The 18,296-nt window shown below is 31.7% G+C and overlaps 2 protein-coding genes across 2 annotated transcripts; one reads left to right on the top strand and one right to left on the bottom strand.

Moving 5' to 3' along the window:
* Positions 1 to 88: 88 nt before the first annotated feature.
* On the bottom strand, positions 89 to 6,668 carry LOC128189138 (ubiquitin-conjugating enzyme E2 G1-like). The gene is made up of 6 exons (XM_052860621.1): positions 6,536 to 6,668; positions 4,672 to 4,774; positions 3,977 to 4,074; positions 3,400 to 3,578; positions 1,773 to 1,864; positions 89 to 1,460 (listed from the first exon to the last, which is right to left on the bottom strand). The coding sequence occupies exons 1-5, from the start codon at positions 6,579 to 6,581 to the stop codon at positions 1,784 to 1,786; spliced, it is 507 nt and encodes a 168-aa protein (XP_052716581.1). The 5' UTR covers positions 6,582 to 6,668; the 3' UTR covers positions 89 to 1,460; positions 1,773 to 1,783.
* Positions 6,669 to 6,933: 265 nt separating this feature from the next.
* On the top strand, positions 6,934 to 17,995 carry LOC128189137 (acyl-coenzyme A thioesterase 9, mitochondrial-like). The gene is made up of 15 exons (XM_052860620.1): positions 6,934 to 6,980; positions 7,222 to 7,386; positions 7,802 to 7,908; positions 8,795 to 8,843; positions 9,087 to 9,286; positions 9,533 to 9,616; positions 9,958 to 10,058; positions 11,274 to 11,347; positions 11,755 to 11,822; positions 11,912 to 12,023; positions 13,030 to 13,120; positions 13,366 to 13,451; positions 13,801 to 13,891; positions 14,349 to 14,502; positions 14,803 to 17,995. Exons 2-15 carry the CDS (start codon positions 7,355 to 7,357, stop codon positions 14,844 to 14,846), a joined length of 1,293 nt encoding a protein of 430 aa, XP_052716580.1. The 5' UTR covers positions 6,934 to 6,980; positions 7,222 to 7,354; the 3' UTR covers positions 14,847 to 17,995.
* The last annotated feature ends 301 nt before the right edge of the window (positions 17,996 to 18,296 follow it).

Below are 18,296 nucleotides of genomic sequence, written 5' to 3'. Positions count from 1 at the left end.
TAAATTGTCGTTAAAGTCTATGTTGACAACCCAATTCAATTTATTTTTTTGTGCACATTTTATAAATAATAATAACTACACATACATGTCAATTTTTACAACACAGGAATTTATTTACCTGAGACAAATATAACTGACATACAATGTTCATTCAAAACAAGTGCCCTGAATTTGATGGTAAGCAAACTCCACAGACACATAAAAACCAAGTTTCAAAACTGCTGCATTCTTTTGCGATTTCCAAATTTATGAATCCCTTATAATTTCATTAAAATAAATTGTGATACTTTTTTCTCACCTTAATAATTATATCTTTATCCACCAACTTCAGTTCAAAACCAGAATATATTTATGTATGTACATATAAGTATGCTTCCAATTCAGAATAACAGGAACAATTTGAAGCAAATACACATATACACAAATGAATAATAAATATTACAGGAACAAAGAATATAATAATATGTTGTAGGCTTTACTTGTATCTGTACAGAAAATATGCATACTTTGGAATACTACACAATATAATTATGAAGTAATAACAAATGCAATTTTACAAGATCTAAATGAATTGAAAAATAAGTGAAAAGAAGAACAGAAAGACACTTAAAAGACCTTCAAACACATTAGTTGGCAATAGTCCAAATAAAGCACTATATTTATGATAAAATCACAGCTCTGCTTTAGTTTGATATCCACTTATTTGTTTTCAGTAGCTTTTTATTAATTCTCAGATCTAACGGATGTTTTGTTGTTTTCAACAGAAAAAAATAAATAGAAAGATTAACATTCACACTGTCAACATTTCCATACAAATACCAAGTCCAAAATATTTTGAAAAATGAGGTTAAATTTGTCCCTCTTCATTTCACATAATAGTACATGAGGTACTTCCAAGATGAATAAGTAATAAGGTAGTTTTAAAACAAATCTTTCAGACATTCCTATTCAACTCAATCTTTTAGCACTTGCAAAACTCTCACATCAAGTACACCCATATTGTAAATGTTTGTGCATTATCAATTTATGTCACATGGTGCCAACTGGCAATGTATTTCATACAGACCAGTGCATAAAACAGACTTGAATTTTGATTACTGTCTTCTTTTGTAATGAAAATGTACTTAATGTACTTTCATCATTATTAATCATTTCTCTCCTTTGACAATCAAACAACATCTGCATATTTTGCTACAATTTCTTTATCTCTTTAAAATGTTGAGACCTCCAATTTTTATCCGATATCTAACCAGTATTTTAAGAAAGAAAAATCCACAAAGCTAGACACTCCAAAACAAAACTTTCACACTATGAACAATGCCACCATGCTGTTTGAAATATGTTTTGCATATTAAGAATGGTATTGAACTTAATTCTGTGTGAAATAAGTTATCAACTCTCCATAAAGTCTTCATGAAACAGGAAATGATCACAGGGATGGTAATAGTTCTGATGAGAAGCTGAAGACAAAAACAGATTTTCAAATCAAATTTTCAATACAAATGACAGTAAAATGAAAATTAAAGTACCGGTACATGTACTGATAAACATGGGGCTAATATAATCAGTTTCAAATTTACATACAAAAACAATAGTTTACTTGGAAGTTCATCTACTGTCAAATTCTTTAACAACTAAATTTCATCTTACAAATATAAGTATTTACTTTGTCTCTACAACTATTATGTTGCCCCAAATGAAAAAAGAAGTGCAAAACTATCATCATATACCAGACAGGGTGTTTACTGATATATGTATACCATTATATGTACCTGAGTGTATTCTATAAGAAGTCATCCTGACTTTTTCTGACACAACGTGCCACTCGTTTTTTGAAATCTTCTGGCTGTTCTCTCCACATTTTCTGAAAACAGATGCAATTTCATTAATTAAACATTATGGAATTACATGCATTCAAAAAATGTTTATGGGATTTAATAATGCTCATACCAGTAATTTAACAGAAATAATTCAAACAAAAACAACCATACTTTTTTTCCAAAGTAATTACTCTAAGTATGGTAACAGATCGCTACTGTAGATTCAAAGTTAAATTCGAGGAATTGATATAAGGTATAAGGAATTATTCTTTGAATATTATGAGGTAATGATTTTAAATCCGATGAAGCCCAAAGTGCTTAATGATAGGTTTGATCACGCCCGGCCATAATATTCAAATGATTCCTTATTACTTACAATTACACAATTTTTGGCAAACGTACAATTTAATATTTTTATAATTATTTTCATTTCATATAGTTATACAAACCTTGGTTGCACCCCAACAGTACATCATTGATGAAATATATTGAACTATATGTTACAAATTTGAGATTTGTAGTGTTATCACAATCACACTGGAAATTGTAAATATATCTGCTAAAATTGCAAGAAGCACCCCTTGCAGATTTTAAAATCTTGCTTTTATTTTTCTGATAGTTTTAAACTATATGAAATCATAACAAAAAATTTGAAACAGAGTTTGAAATTTTTTAAGCCATGAAAAATTGCTATACAGACAGCATAATTAAAGCTGACATGAATTCATAAATACGCATTATTTCCCTTTTATCTCCGACTACCGCCATATTAGTTGTCGATTTCCATTGTTCTGCTCATCGCTACACACCCCTATATAAGACCGAGAGCACTATTCATGCTTCACCGCATTCAGGAATTTCATACACCCGAACACGTTACCTTGGACGAAAAGACTTGTAAAAACGCGTTGTGAACAAAAATAATATGACAACCACTGCACTGGCAAGATATATCCAATAAACGACGAAACAAGACAGACTGAAATCCAGGCGAAGATACTTCGAAAATTCCTCGATAATTGTAGACCGTTTTCCTGTGTATGTTATAACATCGCACATGCGCAAACCACACACTGTGGCAGTTCGAGCAATGTCAATTATCGCATGGATTTTAGAAATGGGGCGTTTTTGTAGGAACGGATGGAAACGTTGTTACTTTCTTGGATTTACTATCATTTAGCTACTGTGCTGGATGTAGTGTCGCCGGGGTTTTCAAGAAGATGCAGCCGTTATGCACTCTGTATGAACGACACACGTGTTTGATGTGCATGCGAAGTAAGGCAGCACTGTCTGTGCAAAATAATACGTATACCTTGGACATCCTTTCAAAGAATAAATACATTTTGTATTTCATTGATTGTTGTTTTCTTTATTCTTTATTACTACATTTTACTACAATGTGTAGTTCGTGCATTTAGAAGTCCGTGCAACGCGAATGCCTCGATCGGAAAGCAACTGACCGTAACTTTCTCAACCGGTATATATACCCCAGTGGTAGTAGAGGAGCGATCGAAACTAATATGGCGACCAAATACTTTTATGAATTCATGTCAGCTTTAAATAATAAAACAAAACTTACAGCTGCATCAACATTGGCTGGCGATTCATCATTAGGATCAGAAATCATGGATATAACACTGACTAAAATAGTTTCAACTGTATGCACAGGTAACCAACGTTCTGAAGCAGTTTCATATCCATATTTATCATCACCAGGTTCATGAAGGATAGATATGCACACTACTCCATCAGGACCAACTGTAAAAATAAAGGAATGAATTTTTTTGGCTCAAAGTTCTACAGATATGTAGGATAAACTGCCTAACATTATAAAATGTGTTCAATACGGCAACTCTCGCCCCCATGTTTAAGGGTCATCACTATGGTTACAAGGTAAATATCATATCTAGTACAATGACATGAAAACATAATACATTGTTTTACCAACAAATAATTTCATTCTGATTGCAATGCCTCATTTGATTGGCTAAACAAATTCAATTAAATAATATAACATAACTTACCACGTCACAATACACGCACTAAAAATGTATTAGTCTGCTTGAGGTTAATACCAGGGTACATTCAAATTTTGTACAAATTAACGTCAATTTTTAAAAATAATACAAGTATAACATAACCTGGGTCTGACTTACTGTTTGGATGCCAAATCTCTGACTTGAATACCATTTTTGGAGGCCTATGGGGGTATTCCTTAGGGAAGATAAGGTGTGCTTTAAAGAATCCTCCTTCACTGCAAATTGATCAAACAATTTTTTAACATATACATGTACTACAATATTTTTGATCCCATTTAGAGTATTTACAAATACTTAAATAATTAAAAATATTTCTTGCATAATTACTCATATATTTACATACTTATTACTTCATTTCTTTTTGCCTGTTTAAATTATTTTGTCTATGATATATGAATGATAGGCATAAAAAAAAAAAAATTATTATTCATAAAAATGATCATCCAACCAGCCACCTTCCCTTCAAACCTGGTTTTAAAACCCTATTCCTCATTAGTCATTTCTTATTACCGGTAATTGTGCATAATACTGTAGATTCCTATTACTAAGCGCTAGATATTAATATCTGCGTAATATCGCGTAAAGCACCCCTCGCGGATTTTAAAATCTTGCCATTAATTTTTTAGAGTTAAGAACTTTAAGATATGAGGAGAAAAGCTCCGCGTTTGCTATTTTATATTCTCGCGATTTGACAGCAAAACAGCAGGATCACGGAATTAAGGACTGGTACTCGCGTAATGTAAGGAACTTACAATAATGATGCAAGGAAGATGTACAATTTCACTACATAGAGAAAAGAACTCAAGTCTTACTATGGGGTGTCTTGTGGTCCAATAATGACTACCTCCCATTTGTACAAGTCTTCATCATCTATCAGGCCTGCTGAAAATCCTTCCACTGGATTTTTGTTCAAATCTACAGAAAAGATTAAGATGGTCATGATGTATAATGGAAAAAATTATTTAATGCTTGAGCAGTCAACAGACTGTAGGTTCAATGTACAACTCTGTGTGTTCTATTGCCCGAGTCTATAAACAGCATAAAAGCTGAAACCATACTCTTTTTTTTCAGTGAAATAAACATGTTTAATAATCGTATTTAATATGTACGGAGAGCTGGGTCAGATTCATGTTTATTTCTAAAGTTCATTAAATATATTCTATCAAGTTTCTTAAGATTATCACTAACATTAAAAGTTATAAGTAGGTACCCCTTAAAAAAAAAGCTACCCAAAGGGGTATCTTGATACGTTTTCATAGCAAGATAATTATCCCAAATGACAATTACAACTTTACACGTGACAAATTGTGTACACTGGTATTGGAAGGTCACATGTCAAACACAGGTGACATTTTCCAGTATCTAGCAAGCAAGAAATACAGGAAAATTGTGGCATTTATAAGCAAACAATTCAAAATACTGAAAAAACTTTTTATGTATACATTTTATTGTCCAGTCATGATCTCATGAATGGGTAAAAAAAAAAAAAACCCGCTATGATTTGCATACCACCAGTATATATCACATGTATGCATGTGCACAACAAGCATAAGATGTTGAGATAGTTGCTTATACCTATATATTCCTGGTGGTACTACAAATCGCTTGATGTTATAAAGTACCATGATCTATCCTGCCAGGATTAAGAAACATACATGTTATTCTTTCTTTGCTTTAAAATATCAATTACCAAGTTGCTGTCCTTTAAAAAAGGTCAAGGGCAAATTATACACTTTAAAAATATATTTTGATGATATTGATACTACTACTTAAATGACTCCTTTGTTGTATCATCTAACACTGGGAATTTTTTTCAGGGCTACCTATTGGCAAGAGAAAAGGGATGTAGCACCATTTCTTTTACAGTAAATTGACTGATTAATTTGGTAAAACCCAGGAGCTTCCGGGGGCTTCGCCTGATTGGCCCCCACCAGAGCTTTAAAAGGAACATTATGTTTCTGTTCTGTTTATCAACACCTTTATAATCTCAGAACCTTTGAACTTTAAAATGTGTTCATGGTATGGAATCTCATTCTGCTTCAGATAAACGTGTGTTACCCTGGTTTCCTGGCCTACAATCCCACACAGGAACCAGCCTAGCTCATGCGCAAGCTGAATTTTTCCAATCGCATCTGGTTTTACCTTGGTTATTTATTTTGTGCATGGACCTCAGGGTCCACGCAATTAATGTTTAAATATTAAAAACAATGGTAGAGCTTAAATTTCTTCAGTATCCTTGAAATTTTACTGATTTGTTTGCATTATCATATAACGAGACAGTAACATAACACACATCATAACTAAGATAAACAATTATAGGACCGACAACTTTCAATACAAACATACCATTAAACTCGATTTCAAACTTTAAATGCTAATCAATGCACTACATTAAACATAAACTTTCATATAATTGAATCAAAAACAGTTTGGTATTATGGATACAAATTTCAAATTGTTGAATTTAAATGCCAAAATTACGTGAATCTTTAACAAATTATCAAAGATGGAATTAATGATACATTTTATCATTCTTGAATATAAACGAAGTGAGTCGACATGGCCAAGTTGGTAGTAAGCAGTCGATACAAAGAACGGGGCTTGTTGTTAAATTCCGATATTTTGTGGCTAATTTTCTAAGAAAAAATAATTCAACCATGTTCAACATATTCTTACCAGCCAATTGTTTTCTCAATAGAAGGGCTGATTGTTCGTAAGCCATGAAAGCTAATACTAATAGTTCTCTTCAACGATGAATGCCTGGAAGTAAAGTCAGCGCAAGCGCAGTAAATGAAGCAATGCACTCAGCTGAGAGACAAGGGCAGATAATTCAACAACAATTTGGTCAATAATTGATATATTTCATATTTTAGTTTTTATATTTTAATTTATATCAGCGATTTCTTTTAAAGGACTGCTTTAATGTAGCTTGTGTGAACATTTTCTATCATCATGATCATTTTGAATTCCGGATTGAGCACAGACAATATTCTAATTTTTCTTAAATATTTTATTTCCGGTAATGTTCAAGAAATGTAAACAGAAAACTTTGGCCTGAGTTTGGGGCAAAACAGTAGAAAAGGACGTTACATTTACGATAAGATGATATGAAGATTTATATGTACTTGCATACTCGTCGCAGTTTAAGCTCATTTGATCAACAAAAATAACTGAATTCAATCATTTTCAGCCGTTCAAATTATTTTGGGGTTATTTTTTTCATACATTCAAGCATTTTAAAACAGTGAAAAACTTGGTTAACTGCTGCCGAGTTAGTTGTAAATTTCACGTGTGAAAACCGGATGCTAGTCATAAAAATCATACATGTTTGATTAATTACACTTCTTAAAATATCTAAAAAGGAAACAACCTCAAAAACAACAAAGAGGTATTGCACTTGTAAGGTAATTTCTACCAATCATACTTTACTCCTGGATATTACTTTGGACCAAACTGCCTTCAGAGAGAAAAATTGCCAAAACGGTTTCACATAAAATGTTTTTGAGAAGAAGTTTGATGATTATCAGGTAATCCGTAAATCGTGCAGCATATGCAGGATTGAAACTTTTGAAAATATTTCTTTCTTCTTTATTTCAATTATTATTGATCAATCTGATGTATCTTGGCCTATGTGTATGAAGGAATAAATGCTTGATCTTACTTAATTTCATTTCATATTTGTTTGAATGATTATGTACATAAAAAATGTAAACTTGTATTATATTTTAGTAACATATGATGGTTTTGTTTGCAAGTATACTAATATGTGCCATTACAATCAAAAGCATTCAGACTGTAGGTAAAAAGTTATATATCTAATCAGGAAAAAAATATGAATATATTTACACATGCATGAAATTACTGAAATGCCATCAAAACTCTCTCTTTTTGTTGTACTTATGTACATGTTACGATGTATATCATATTATTTTTGATTTACAGAAATGCTGTGAATTCCAATTGTCAGAAACTCAAAACTGGGCACAACATATCACTCATTGAAAATTTGAGGTCACTTCCTGCAAGACGTCATTTGACTATTGCAGCAGGTATATTTAAATCTTGGACCTCAACTGGTTATGTTGAACAGATTTCTTTATAAGAAGAGTAAAGTTCTTTATATTTATTATCAATATTTAAAAAAAACGACATTAGCTATACAGAGTTCCAGGCTCTTTTTCTCCCCCTTTTTTAAAAAAAGGAAAATTATAAAGGGAAACTATAGAGAAGCTGAATGGGAAAGTTTTGTTATTTGTCAATTAAGATTTGGTTTTAAAAAGAAAACCTTTGGTAAAGTGACATTGTTTAGTTGAAGAATGAATGCCAACTCCTCAATGCATGTTAAATGTCTTGCAGCAGACTATTTTTAAAAACGTAACCATACACATCTAAAAAGTATTAACTCAGTCTTATTCCAAAATTTTTATTACTAGATATATTCATTGATATGCATTATCTTTTGCATATACAGGTACACAAGAGTGTAAAGGGCTAAATTGGGGTTTGAAATATCATTTTCAATTCATGCTTTATGATTGTAAACATAATATCATAGTATATTAAATTATATTTTCTTAATATATACTACTGTTAAAATTATTCAATCAGTGTGTTACATTTATAAAGAAAAGTGTCAAATGTTGATTATTATTTACTAAACATGAAGATGAGCTTCTAGTAGCTCCAGGTCTGTAGCTCCAGGTCTGAAATAATTCGGATGGATGAGCTGGGTCCAAGGTCGTCCATCCAAATTTTTTCAGACCAGGAACTACAGATCTGAAGCTATGCTACTAGGTACACAAAGCATGGCACACTTGTAGATTTCATCAGAATATACCCATACTGTAAAATTTACCACATACTTCTTTTCATAATGTCTTAATGTATTCTGCAATGTCTGTACATGTATTAAGTGCATATTTTGTTATATTTTAGCAAGAGAATCTTTAAAAGACCTAGTCGGTGGGTCACAAAAATTAATTGGGTAAGCTTTTAATTATAAGAATAAGTTAATAATATCCAAGACATTTCGATCGAATTACATAGGAATAGCTAGTGTTTTGCTTTTTTAATAAAAAAATTATGAAAATATATAATGATATATATTATTCATTTGTTTTTTTACATTAACATGTACATGCACTGGTGCCATCACAATAAACATTTTGATTTATAGTATACCAAAACAATGAAGTTCTTTCAAACATTTTTTGTGTCATTTATATAGAGCCAGTAATGGAACGGAAAAAGTTGAGTTGGCATACGTTGCAGAGTCACAGGAGGAACTTCCTGTGCGGAGTATGTCTGACAGCTACTCCGAGCTGGTTATCCCATTGTCTGATGTTGCTGCCCGACAAAAGTACCTCAATCCAAGCATGAAGGGAATACGCTTTGGCAGGATATTGGAGGACCTGGATACATTTTCAGGTATGAAATGGTGGTTCTTATTCTGTCTTATACATGTTGGTCTCATTTGTACATGGCCCATGCAGATACATGTAGGATGAGCATTATGATGCTTTTGGATTTGTGACCAAGAATATCAACAGAGAAAACGATTTTATTTTCTCACTTTTCTAGTTTCGACTGAGTTTAAAAGTAAAATGCAGATGTATGAATAAATTAAGGCTTCATATTCAGTACATCAATGAATTTTCTATCTTTTAATTTTAGTGTATGTAAGTTACAAACATACAGTGGTTGACAGATCTAAGAAAGCAGGAATATCCATTGTCACAGCTCTAGTGGATAGAATTGGTAAGTCATGTACTGAGTGCAAAAATGACCATGTGATTACTGTTTATAATTTTCTTTTGATCTCTCTTGAAAAATTCGTAAGAATTTAGATGTGGACAATACAACACATATTCTTTTACTTTATGATTAATCATTCAACAACATTGCAAAATTAAAAAAAGGAAAAAGGTTCAAAGGTAAAGGGAGAAAATATTGTACCATGTTTGTTGTGATGTAAATAGCACCAATATAAATGGGTATAGACAATCTTTCATTAAAGAATAATATTTTATGGACAATGGGTAAACTGATGTTTTTATTTCATGCTTTCAAACAATTTTTACATAAAATCATTTTTTTAGAGAAACAAGCAGAAATAGTTCCTGATGTTGATATAAGTATGACAGGGAATGTGACCTGGGCTGGAAAGTCCTCTATGGAGGTCACTACAACATTACAACAGGTGGGCAGAGTATTCTCCACCTCTATGTATATGTTTTAAACATGTCATAAAATGTGGTCACATGATCCAATATTTCATTCAATTTTCATTCAACTTTCTATGGTCCTGATACAATTAAATATGTACATTCAGTGGATTTTCCCTTAAAGTATTTGCAATGGAAATCTGTGACGTTCAATTTTCTATGAATACACTTTGCTAATTCATGCACCATGAGCACAAACATAAATGTCTTCACATGTTTTGAGTATATTTATTTTTTTAAGATTAAACGAAATGTTCAATCTTACATAACCATAAGTTGATAAGTACTTTTGAAAAATAATCATTAAATTACAGTAAAACTCGGTTATAGCGAAGTCCTAGGGACCAAAAGGTTAACTTCTTTATATCTGTAATTCGTTATATCCGTATAACGAATTGGTAATACCGGTAATAACTATAGTGAATTCACTATATACATGTTTTCTTTCACAAGACTATAATTTTTACTAATTGAGGCTTAGAGTAAAAATATAGTACTTTGATACCCATAATGATCAGACTGTGGGTCGAAAAATTTATATGAAAATAAATGTATTCAAACTGTTACGTGAAATAGAAGTGCAAACTTTATTAAACTGAAAGAAATTCGTTATAAAAGTGTTAAATTTCATTATTATTAACTCTTACGGGACTCAAAATCAGTTTGCTATATCCGTAAATTCGTTATATCCGAATATGTATAGCATAAAATTTTGCAAAGGTTTGTTTAGAATTTTAATGGGGACTCCAATAATTAACAGATATGAATTAAAATGAAATTTTACTTTAATATCTAATGTAAACATATAATTATTAAGTTTTGATGCACATATCGGCCGCTAAATAATATTTTCCTCACTCATAGAGACCGATTTTAATGAAAGTAATCTACCAATGTCATTATGATAACTAAACAAAACTATATGATGTGATGGTCAGACTAGTTTGAATACCAGCGTGTTCGTACTAAATGAGTTTTACTGTAAAATATGGCTTTACAGCAACAATACACATATATTTCATAGATATAGACATCAGTATGAATATAAGTACATGTATAAGCATGGAATGCTTATTTTTGGATACCGTCAGTCCTGTAACACAGAGAGAGAGAGAGAGAGAGTTTAAGAGTTTAAGACCAAATTCATTACTATGAGTTTTGTTTCATATAACTCCCACTTTAAATTGCAGAAGGTGGATTCTGGCACTCATACCATCCTTGTGGCCAAGTTTCTAATGGTGGCAAGAAACCCTGCAACTAAAAAGTTAGTTTACATCTTTATTGACTCCAAGAGAGGGAGAGAGAGAGAGAGAGAGAGAGAGAGAGAGAGAGAGATGTACTCTACATGTATATGCTATGCTATAACCTTTATGTTATAATATTCTTTTGTCGGTCAATTGACTGTATGCTACCATGGTGATGTCAATAAACTGAATTGAATTGAATTAAATATACAGAGAGAGAGAGAGAGAGAGAGAGAGAGAGAGGTGTACTTTACATGTATATGCTATGCTATAACCTTTATGTTATAATATTCTTTTGTCTGTCAATTGATTGTATGCTACCATGGTGATGTCAGTAAACTGAATTGAATTGAATTAAATATACACTAAAATTACTATCAAAATTATGAACAATGTAATGCATGTTTTTGCATTTTTTAAATAACAGATCAGCTGTTATATGTGGATTGAAACCTCAAAATCCAGAGGAGGAGAAGATATATGACTTGGGGAATGGTATACATAAAAAATTTACATTTGGAATACTTAATAATTCTGCATGAGTGAACAACTCGTAACACTTGAATTGTGTTTCATTTTATTAGCAAGCAAATTGAGAAGACAAGAAGAAGCTAACAAAAACCTTCTAAAAACCCACCCGAGTGAAGAAGAGAGAGAAATGATCCACCAAAAATTTCTACAGACACTGGATCCCAAGTAAGGCTATGTCAGCTCCTCAAAATTTGGTCCAGTGTAATATTCATTGATAGACTGATGGCAGTTCTAACAAACACATGCCTACATTATGTAACTTTAAGGACACACTAGATGTTTCTCAATTTTAGATAAATTTCTAGAGGTGTTAGCGCAGTTCATAGTGTCAACTGATTTGGACATGGTAGCCCTGGGTTCGAGTCTGGTCTTTCGATATTGTGGTAACATTGTAACCTTTGGCAAGTTACTTCACTCTATTTGTGCACTCTCTCCACCCAGGGGTTAAAACGGGTACCTGGCACATGAGACAAGCTGGTTATGTGAATGAAAAAGGATAAGCATTTTAATTTGGTAGCTCTGCTTGTAAGCTCTCCATGGAGCTGAGGATGCTATGGTTTCTACAAGTCTTGTCAGGGGGTTATATGTAGAAGTCATGTGAGGCAATTTACTTTGCGAGTAAGACTAGAAATCCCTACCTTTAAATTTCCATGAAAATATATCCATTATTTACGAGTATTTGTATATGAATCTATATTCATCTATGCCCCAAAAAATACAGAGTACATTACTATTTTCAAAGCTAGAATATTTTGCATTTCCTTTATTATAACATGCAAAATGTAATTGAATGCCTAAGTAAAGTCTCTTTACATGTATTCCATATATATTTTCCATTAAAACTGTATCTAAATAGAAAAGAATTATAACAAATGTGAAATTTTGATGATGTATCTTCTATACTGACATGTACCAGTAATAATAACAAAACTCTGTTTTTTGTGTATGTTTGGGCCTTTGCCAATTATTGTACAGTAATTCTCATGTTTGCACCAATGAAAATATTTGTATATTTGTTTAAAAAATTAAAACATAATTTTTCAAAGCAATCACATCGGGAAGATAGAAAAAAATGTAGGAAAACAATGGAACATAAGTCACTTCTGACCTTTATTATAAATTCATGTGTATTTGTTTGAGGTCAATCAGTATACATGTTGTGTTATTGCAGCTTCCAAACCTTTCGCCAGCGAGTGAAGCCAGACAACACTGTATGGATGGAAGAAACAATTCTGAAAAACCTACATATCTGTTTCCCAGAGGTATATGTTCCTAATAAAGCAATGATAATTAATTTATCTGTTTAAAGAATTAGCCCATTTTGGGTGTTTTGATTTCTTTAATTTGACTTTTATTTCTTGTGTAACTGTTGAGCAAACTATTTTGAAATTATTTCTACTTGTGTTTGAAGATTTATGAGGAGCATATACCCTGTACATAACAAATGTTGTTGTTATTATACAAGTTATTAAGTATAACTAATTATTTTTTTCTTTACTTACTTTAGGCCAGAAATCTGTATAACAAGATATTTGGAGGATATCTAATGAGGAAGGCCTATGAGCTAGCCTGGGCAAATACAGCTTTGTTCTGGTATGTATTTTGAGTTTCATCAACTTCAGGTATATGCACATCTTATGCATGTAGTTTTGATATATTGCTGACCTTTTCAGGTACAAACACAAACTATTTACAGTCTTTCAGATGTCAGAAATTTGACTACTCCTATGATGTTAAATGATTACGGTACCCAGTGCAATTTCGTATCTTACTGGGATGGTTAAACCTAAAAAGTCAGAAAAATCATGACAAGCACTTGTGGTACAAATGTTCAAAACATAAGTGATATGAAGGGCTGTTTCTAAGTAAACTCTATTTAATAATATGTGGAAGTATCTCAAATTTTCCTCTGATTATTAATAAATTGTTATAAATCTTTCAGCTCTTCCAGAAACATCACTGTTCGGGTTGTGGACGACATTGCATTTCTTAAGTCTGTGGAGATCAGGTCTCTTCTTCTGATGTCCTCTCAGGTGTGTACATTGTGTTGTCAAGAACAAGATGTACAGTTATTTTGAAGTCATTACATTTAGCATTGTCTTCTACTAGTACATGTATTTGACATTCAGCATGTTTCTTTGATATATATGTACCATTATACTGGTAGTGAAAAATCATATTTGTGAAAATAAGTATTGCATGTACTGGTACCATAGTTTGAAAGACTGTTGCTCCATCTCACTGTATACGAAGAGTCTCTTAGGACAACAAATATTTACATTGCAAGGGTTGCGAAGGGGAATAACTAAATTTTCATATTTTAGCTCTAAAATTAAAATTATTAAAACATTGGATTACGCTCCTTATCAATATGGCAATAAAAGTAATCAGTTTGGCATCAGTTGACCTAATGCCACTTTGCCTGAGAACCAATACATTTATTTTTTGCATTACACTAACACGCTTACAATGTAACACTTTTTTATGTAGATTGTGTACACCCAGGACAAGGACATACAGGTCCACGTCCATGCTGAGGTCATAGACCCCGACCTTGGGTCACGCAGCACCAGCAATAACTTCCATTTCACTTTTCGTTGCCATGAACCCACCATACCAGACGTCATGCCAAAGACCTATGCAGGTACAAGAATCAAGAAATTTAGTACAGACAAAATATGTTGCACTTAAGAATAGTACATTATCAGGAAAAAATGATCTAAGAAAAAAATTTTCTTTAAAAGATAGATATGGGTCATAATTTGAATAGTGCTTAATTCACAAAAATTTTTGGAAGCTTATAGTTTTGTACATTTTAAGTTAGTGATGGCAATCTTCTCACTCCTATCAAAAAGATGGGAGAAAATTGTCAACAATTCTAGAAAAGCATTACATTGTAAAGCATTTTAGTTTAGTTAGTTATTCACTTGATTTAATCTTTCAGAATACATGTTATACTTGGATGGGAAGAGACACTTCGAAAGTTAAATTATTGGAATCGATAGCCCTTCGTCAGTCATCTGGATGTCAGAATTATACTCCTTATTTAGATTTCTCTACACATGTAATTCTTTGGTTTCTATATGTAATGAATATAATATCACCACTTTATTATTTTTTTTTTTTGAAGAGTTGTTTTTATTTACAACCATGCATGTATGTGCAATTTAAATTATCATTGTTATGAATTTTACAATATAAGAAAAGCCATTTCTAACTGTAATCATGTAAAAACAGCATAAACTTGTGATTGTAACTGCAAATATGCTGTAAAAATATTACATTCAGCTGTGCATGTATTCTGTTTAATGCTTTTCAAAGAAGTAGTTTCACCTTAATTAAGTACATAGCATATAGATGTATGTACATGGCTACATGCAATAACAGGTTGATACATGTATTCACTTGTAACTCACAAAGTCAGATCTTACTTTCTGAAAAGTCAGTTTTGTTGAATATCAAACATGCTTATCATACTATGTTTACAGTATAATTGATACTAACTGTGTCTATCTTAGTCTCGTAGCTCAGGCACCTTATTCTCATTAAACTATGTACAATCTTAACACGGGTTTTACTCAAAAAAAGCTTTTTACAGCCTTTTTACTTTATACCAATTAATAACCAACCAGTCTGCCACCTTTTGATTTACTTGGAGACATGAATCAAAATTTACTGAGTGATTTTGTTAAATCTTTTAATCAGTATAAAATATCTGAAATGAACAAAATAAATTTTCACTACATGATGATATTCTATTTCAATTTACATGCATTTTTTTTATTGAATATTAAAAACAAACAATTCTGCATTTATTCAAAGTATGCAAAAGTGCACCAATGTACATGTAGTTTCTTAATTTACAAAATATATTGTATAGAGCATATAAATGTTAAAATATGTATACATGTACATGTACACACATTATTTATTAACTAAAAGTAGTGCAGCTGTCTGATATTTTGACCTGTATTTGTCTCAGATGAATGAGTCCTATATACCTGTAGTTACAGACTGTGAATATCCAGAAGGCAGTTTTATTATATTCAAAATTTTATTGTTAATCTAAAAGTTTTAATATAAATTTTTTATTAAGTATATCTACACATTTGTTGGTTTATTGTTCTTTTTTGTGTGCATTTTTTTATTATGTTCTATTGACATGGAGTTAAATTTTTTTTACTTGTGGACCTAATTTATATGTATTTACAAATATTCATATTTACACCTGTAGTTTTTCAAGAATTTATATTTTTTTTTTTTGGTTCTTGAAAATGTAAACATGAATAGTTGATATTACTATTAAATATAAAATAAACTATTAAATCATAATAAACATACTTTGCTGATCATCATATTTTTTTAGCATAAAATTTATCAATTAACATGCAGCTAAACACTTTTCCACTAGCAGTTGAAATTTCAACTTGTTTGACCTTGAACTTTGACCTATAATGTAAGAGGGGTTTGATGGTTAACATAAAAATATATATATACGTTTAAAAATCTTCATCTCAAGAACGACAATGCTACAATTTGTGAGATTACTATGCAAGCATTCTAAGATAGTGTAGATTTAGAGGAGTTATGCTAACAAACTGTTTCAGAAGTATAATGGCCAAAATTATAATTAAAAAATGGCTAAATTTCCAGAATAGAATCAAAATATCCTATGAATGTGTGCATCTACATATTAGACTTTGTTAAGGTGGTAACCATCTAAAATAATAGACATTAGGTTGAAAAGCATTAGAGGACACTGCTTTGACCTTAACACATGACTTTGAAATTTGTTAAGCTGGCATGCATTGAACTTTATTTTAAGCTCATAACAAACTTACCTCACCTACATGCATTTTTTTTACCTGAGCAAAACTGAGCCAATGGAAAAGAATTCATGGTTCAAATCTTGATTTTAAGAGATCTGCTATGACCTTCAAATTTGAGCTATAGAAACCAGGTTCAAGGTCACAACATACCCTTTACTGAATAGTCTTGTTTATGTGAAGTATGAGCCTGATAGAGCTAAAAGGAAAGAGGGTACCCTGTTATATGCTCTGGACGACCTAGAAACTTTGATCAAGGTGACTGCACATTCTTTGACCAAAGGCACTCAGTTGGTGAAGTATGATCCAGATTAGAAGGCCAACAACACCCTTTACTTAAAGTGGAAGTGAAAAGAATGAGCCAAATGTAGCTATGGGAAGAGAATATATGAATAAAGTTTGATGTGGTCTGATATGACCTTAACCCTTGACCTAAAAACTTTGCTTTGTTTAAGATCACTGCATATCCTTTGAGTCAAGGCAGGAAGTTATGATCTGGACAAGGATTTTTATTTAAATTTACATAATTCTGCTATAACCTTAACCTTACGCTTAAAAACCCGGTTAAAGGTGATTGCACACCCTTAACCACCCTTGTTTTGCAATTTGAGCCAGCTACGTCTAAGAAAACAGAATACCTAGATATGCTCTGGACAAAGATTTTTTTAAAGTAGCTTGATATGACCTTGCCCTAGAAACTTTGTATAAGGTCAATGCACATACTTTGACCAAAGGCACTCTGTTGGTAAAGTATGAGCCAGATTGAGCCATATTGAAAGAAAATAAGGACAAGTGATCTCGAAAGGACAGAGGAACGGAGAGATTGATCACTATTGGATGCCCATTGATCAGGGCCCTAATTACCGGTATGTGGAATCGTTGATTTCACGGTGGCTCAATTTTCATGATATTTGTGGGTAGCTCTCTCCCACAATTTACATCCTTGACAAAAACCAATTAAGATTTCTCTAACTGAAAACATATGCATCTACAAAATTAAATCCCCACCAATAAGCAAAAATACCACAATCCACAAAAATTGGTGCCCACTAATTTGTAATGATTCCACAGTATGTCTATTAATAAAATATTTTCATGAAATTCTATTCAGTTGCATTAAAGGAGTTTGTTGACAAATTGTTTCAGAAGCATATTCATTTGTGGCCAAAACTTTACAATCAAGAGTGGCAAAATTCCCTCAAAACAAAAATGGGAACTTCTTGCAATAATTCATTGTGACAATGTTTTTATTGCCTCAAATTTTCATAAGATTATCGGTCATTTATTGGTTCCAGAGGAGTTTCATCGAAAAAAAAATAAAAAGATTGACAGACTTACGGGTGGATAAAAACAATGTTCCTGCCCTAAAATTTCCTTTTTTAGGTATAAATACAATTAAATGCCAACACAATTTTTACAGATGGAACAAGAAATTAATCTTTTTATTTTTTATTTAGAATTTAAGCCTCTTCAGTACCATTGATGTAATTAACAAGTGATAATTTCAAACAAAAGTGCTAAAAAAAGAACAAGTACATACATGTCCCAGTAACTAAAACAATAAAATTACCAGTGCCTTATTAGTGATTTTATGAAAATTTAAAATGATGTA

Source organism: Crassostrea angulata, chromosome 6 (assembly GCF_025612915.1).
Source record: "Crassostrea angulata isolate pt1a10 chromosome 6, ASM2561291v2, whole genome shotgun sequence".
Taxonomy (NCBI): domain Eukaryota; kingdom Metazoa; phylum Mollusca; class Bivalvia; order Ostreida; family Ostreidae; genus Magallana; species Magallana angulata.
The sequence above is the reverse complement of the archived record's forward strand: the minus strand, read 5'-3'. Positions and strand labels throughout refer to the sequence as shown.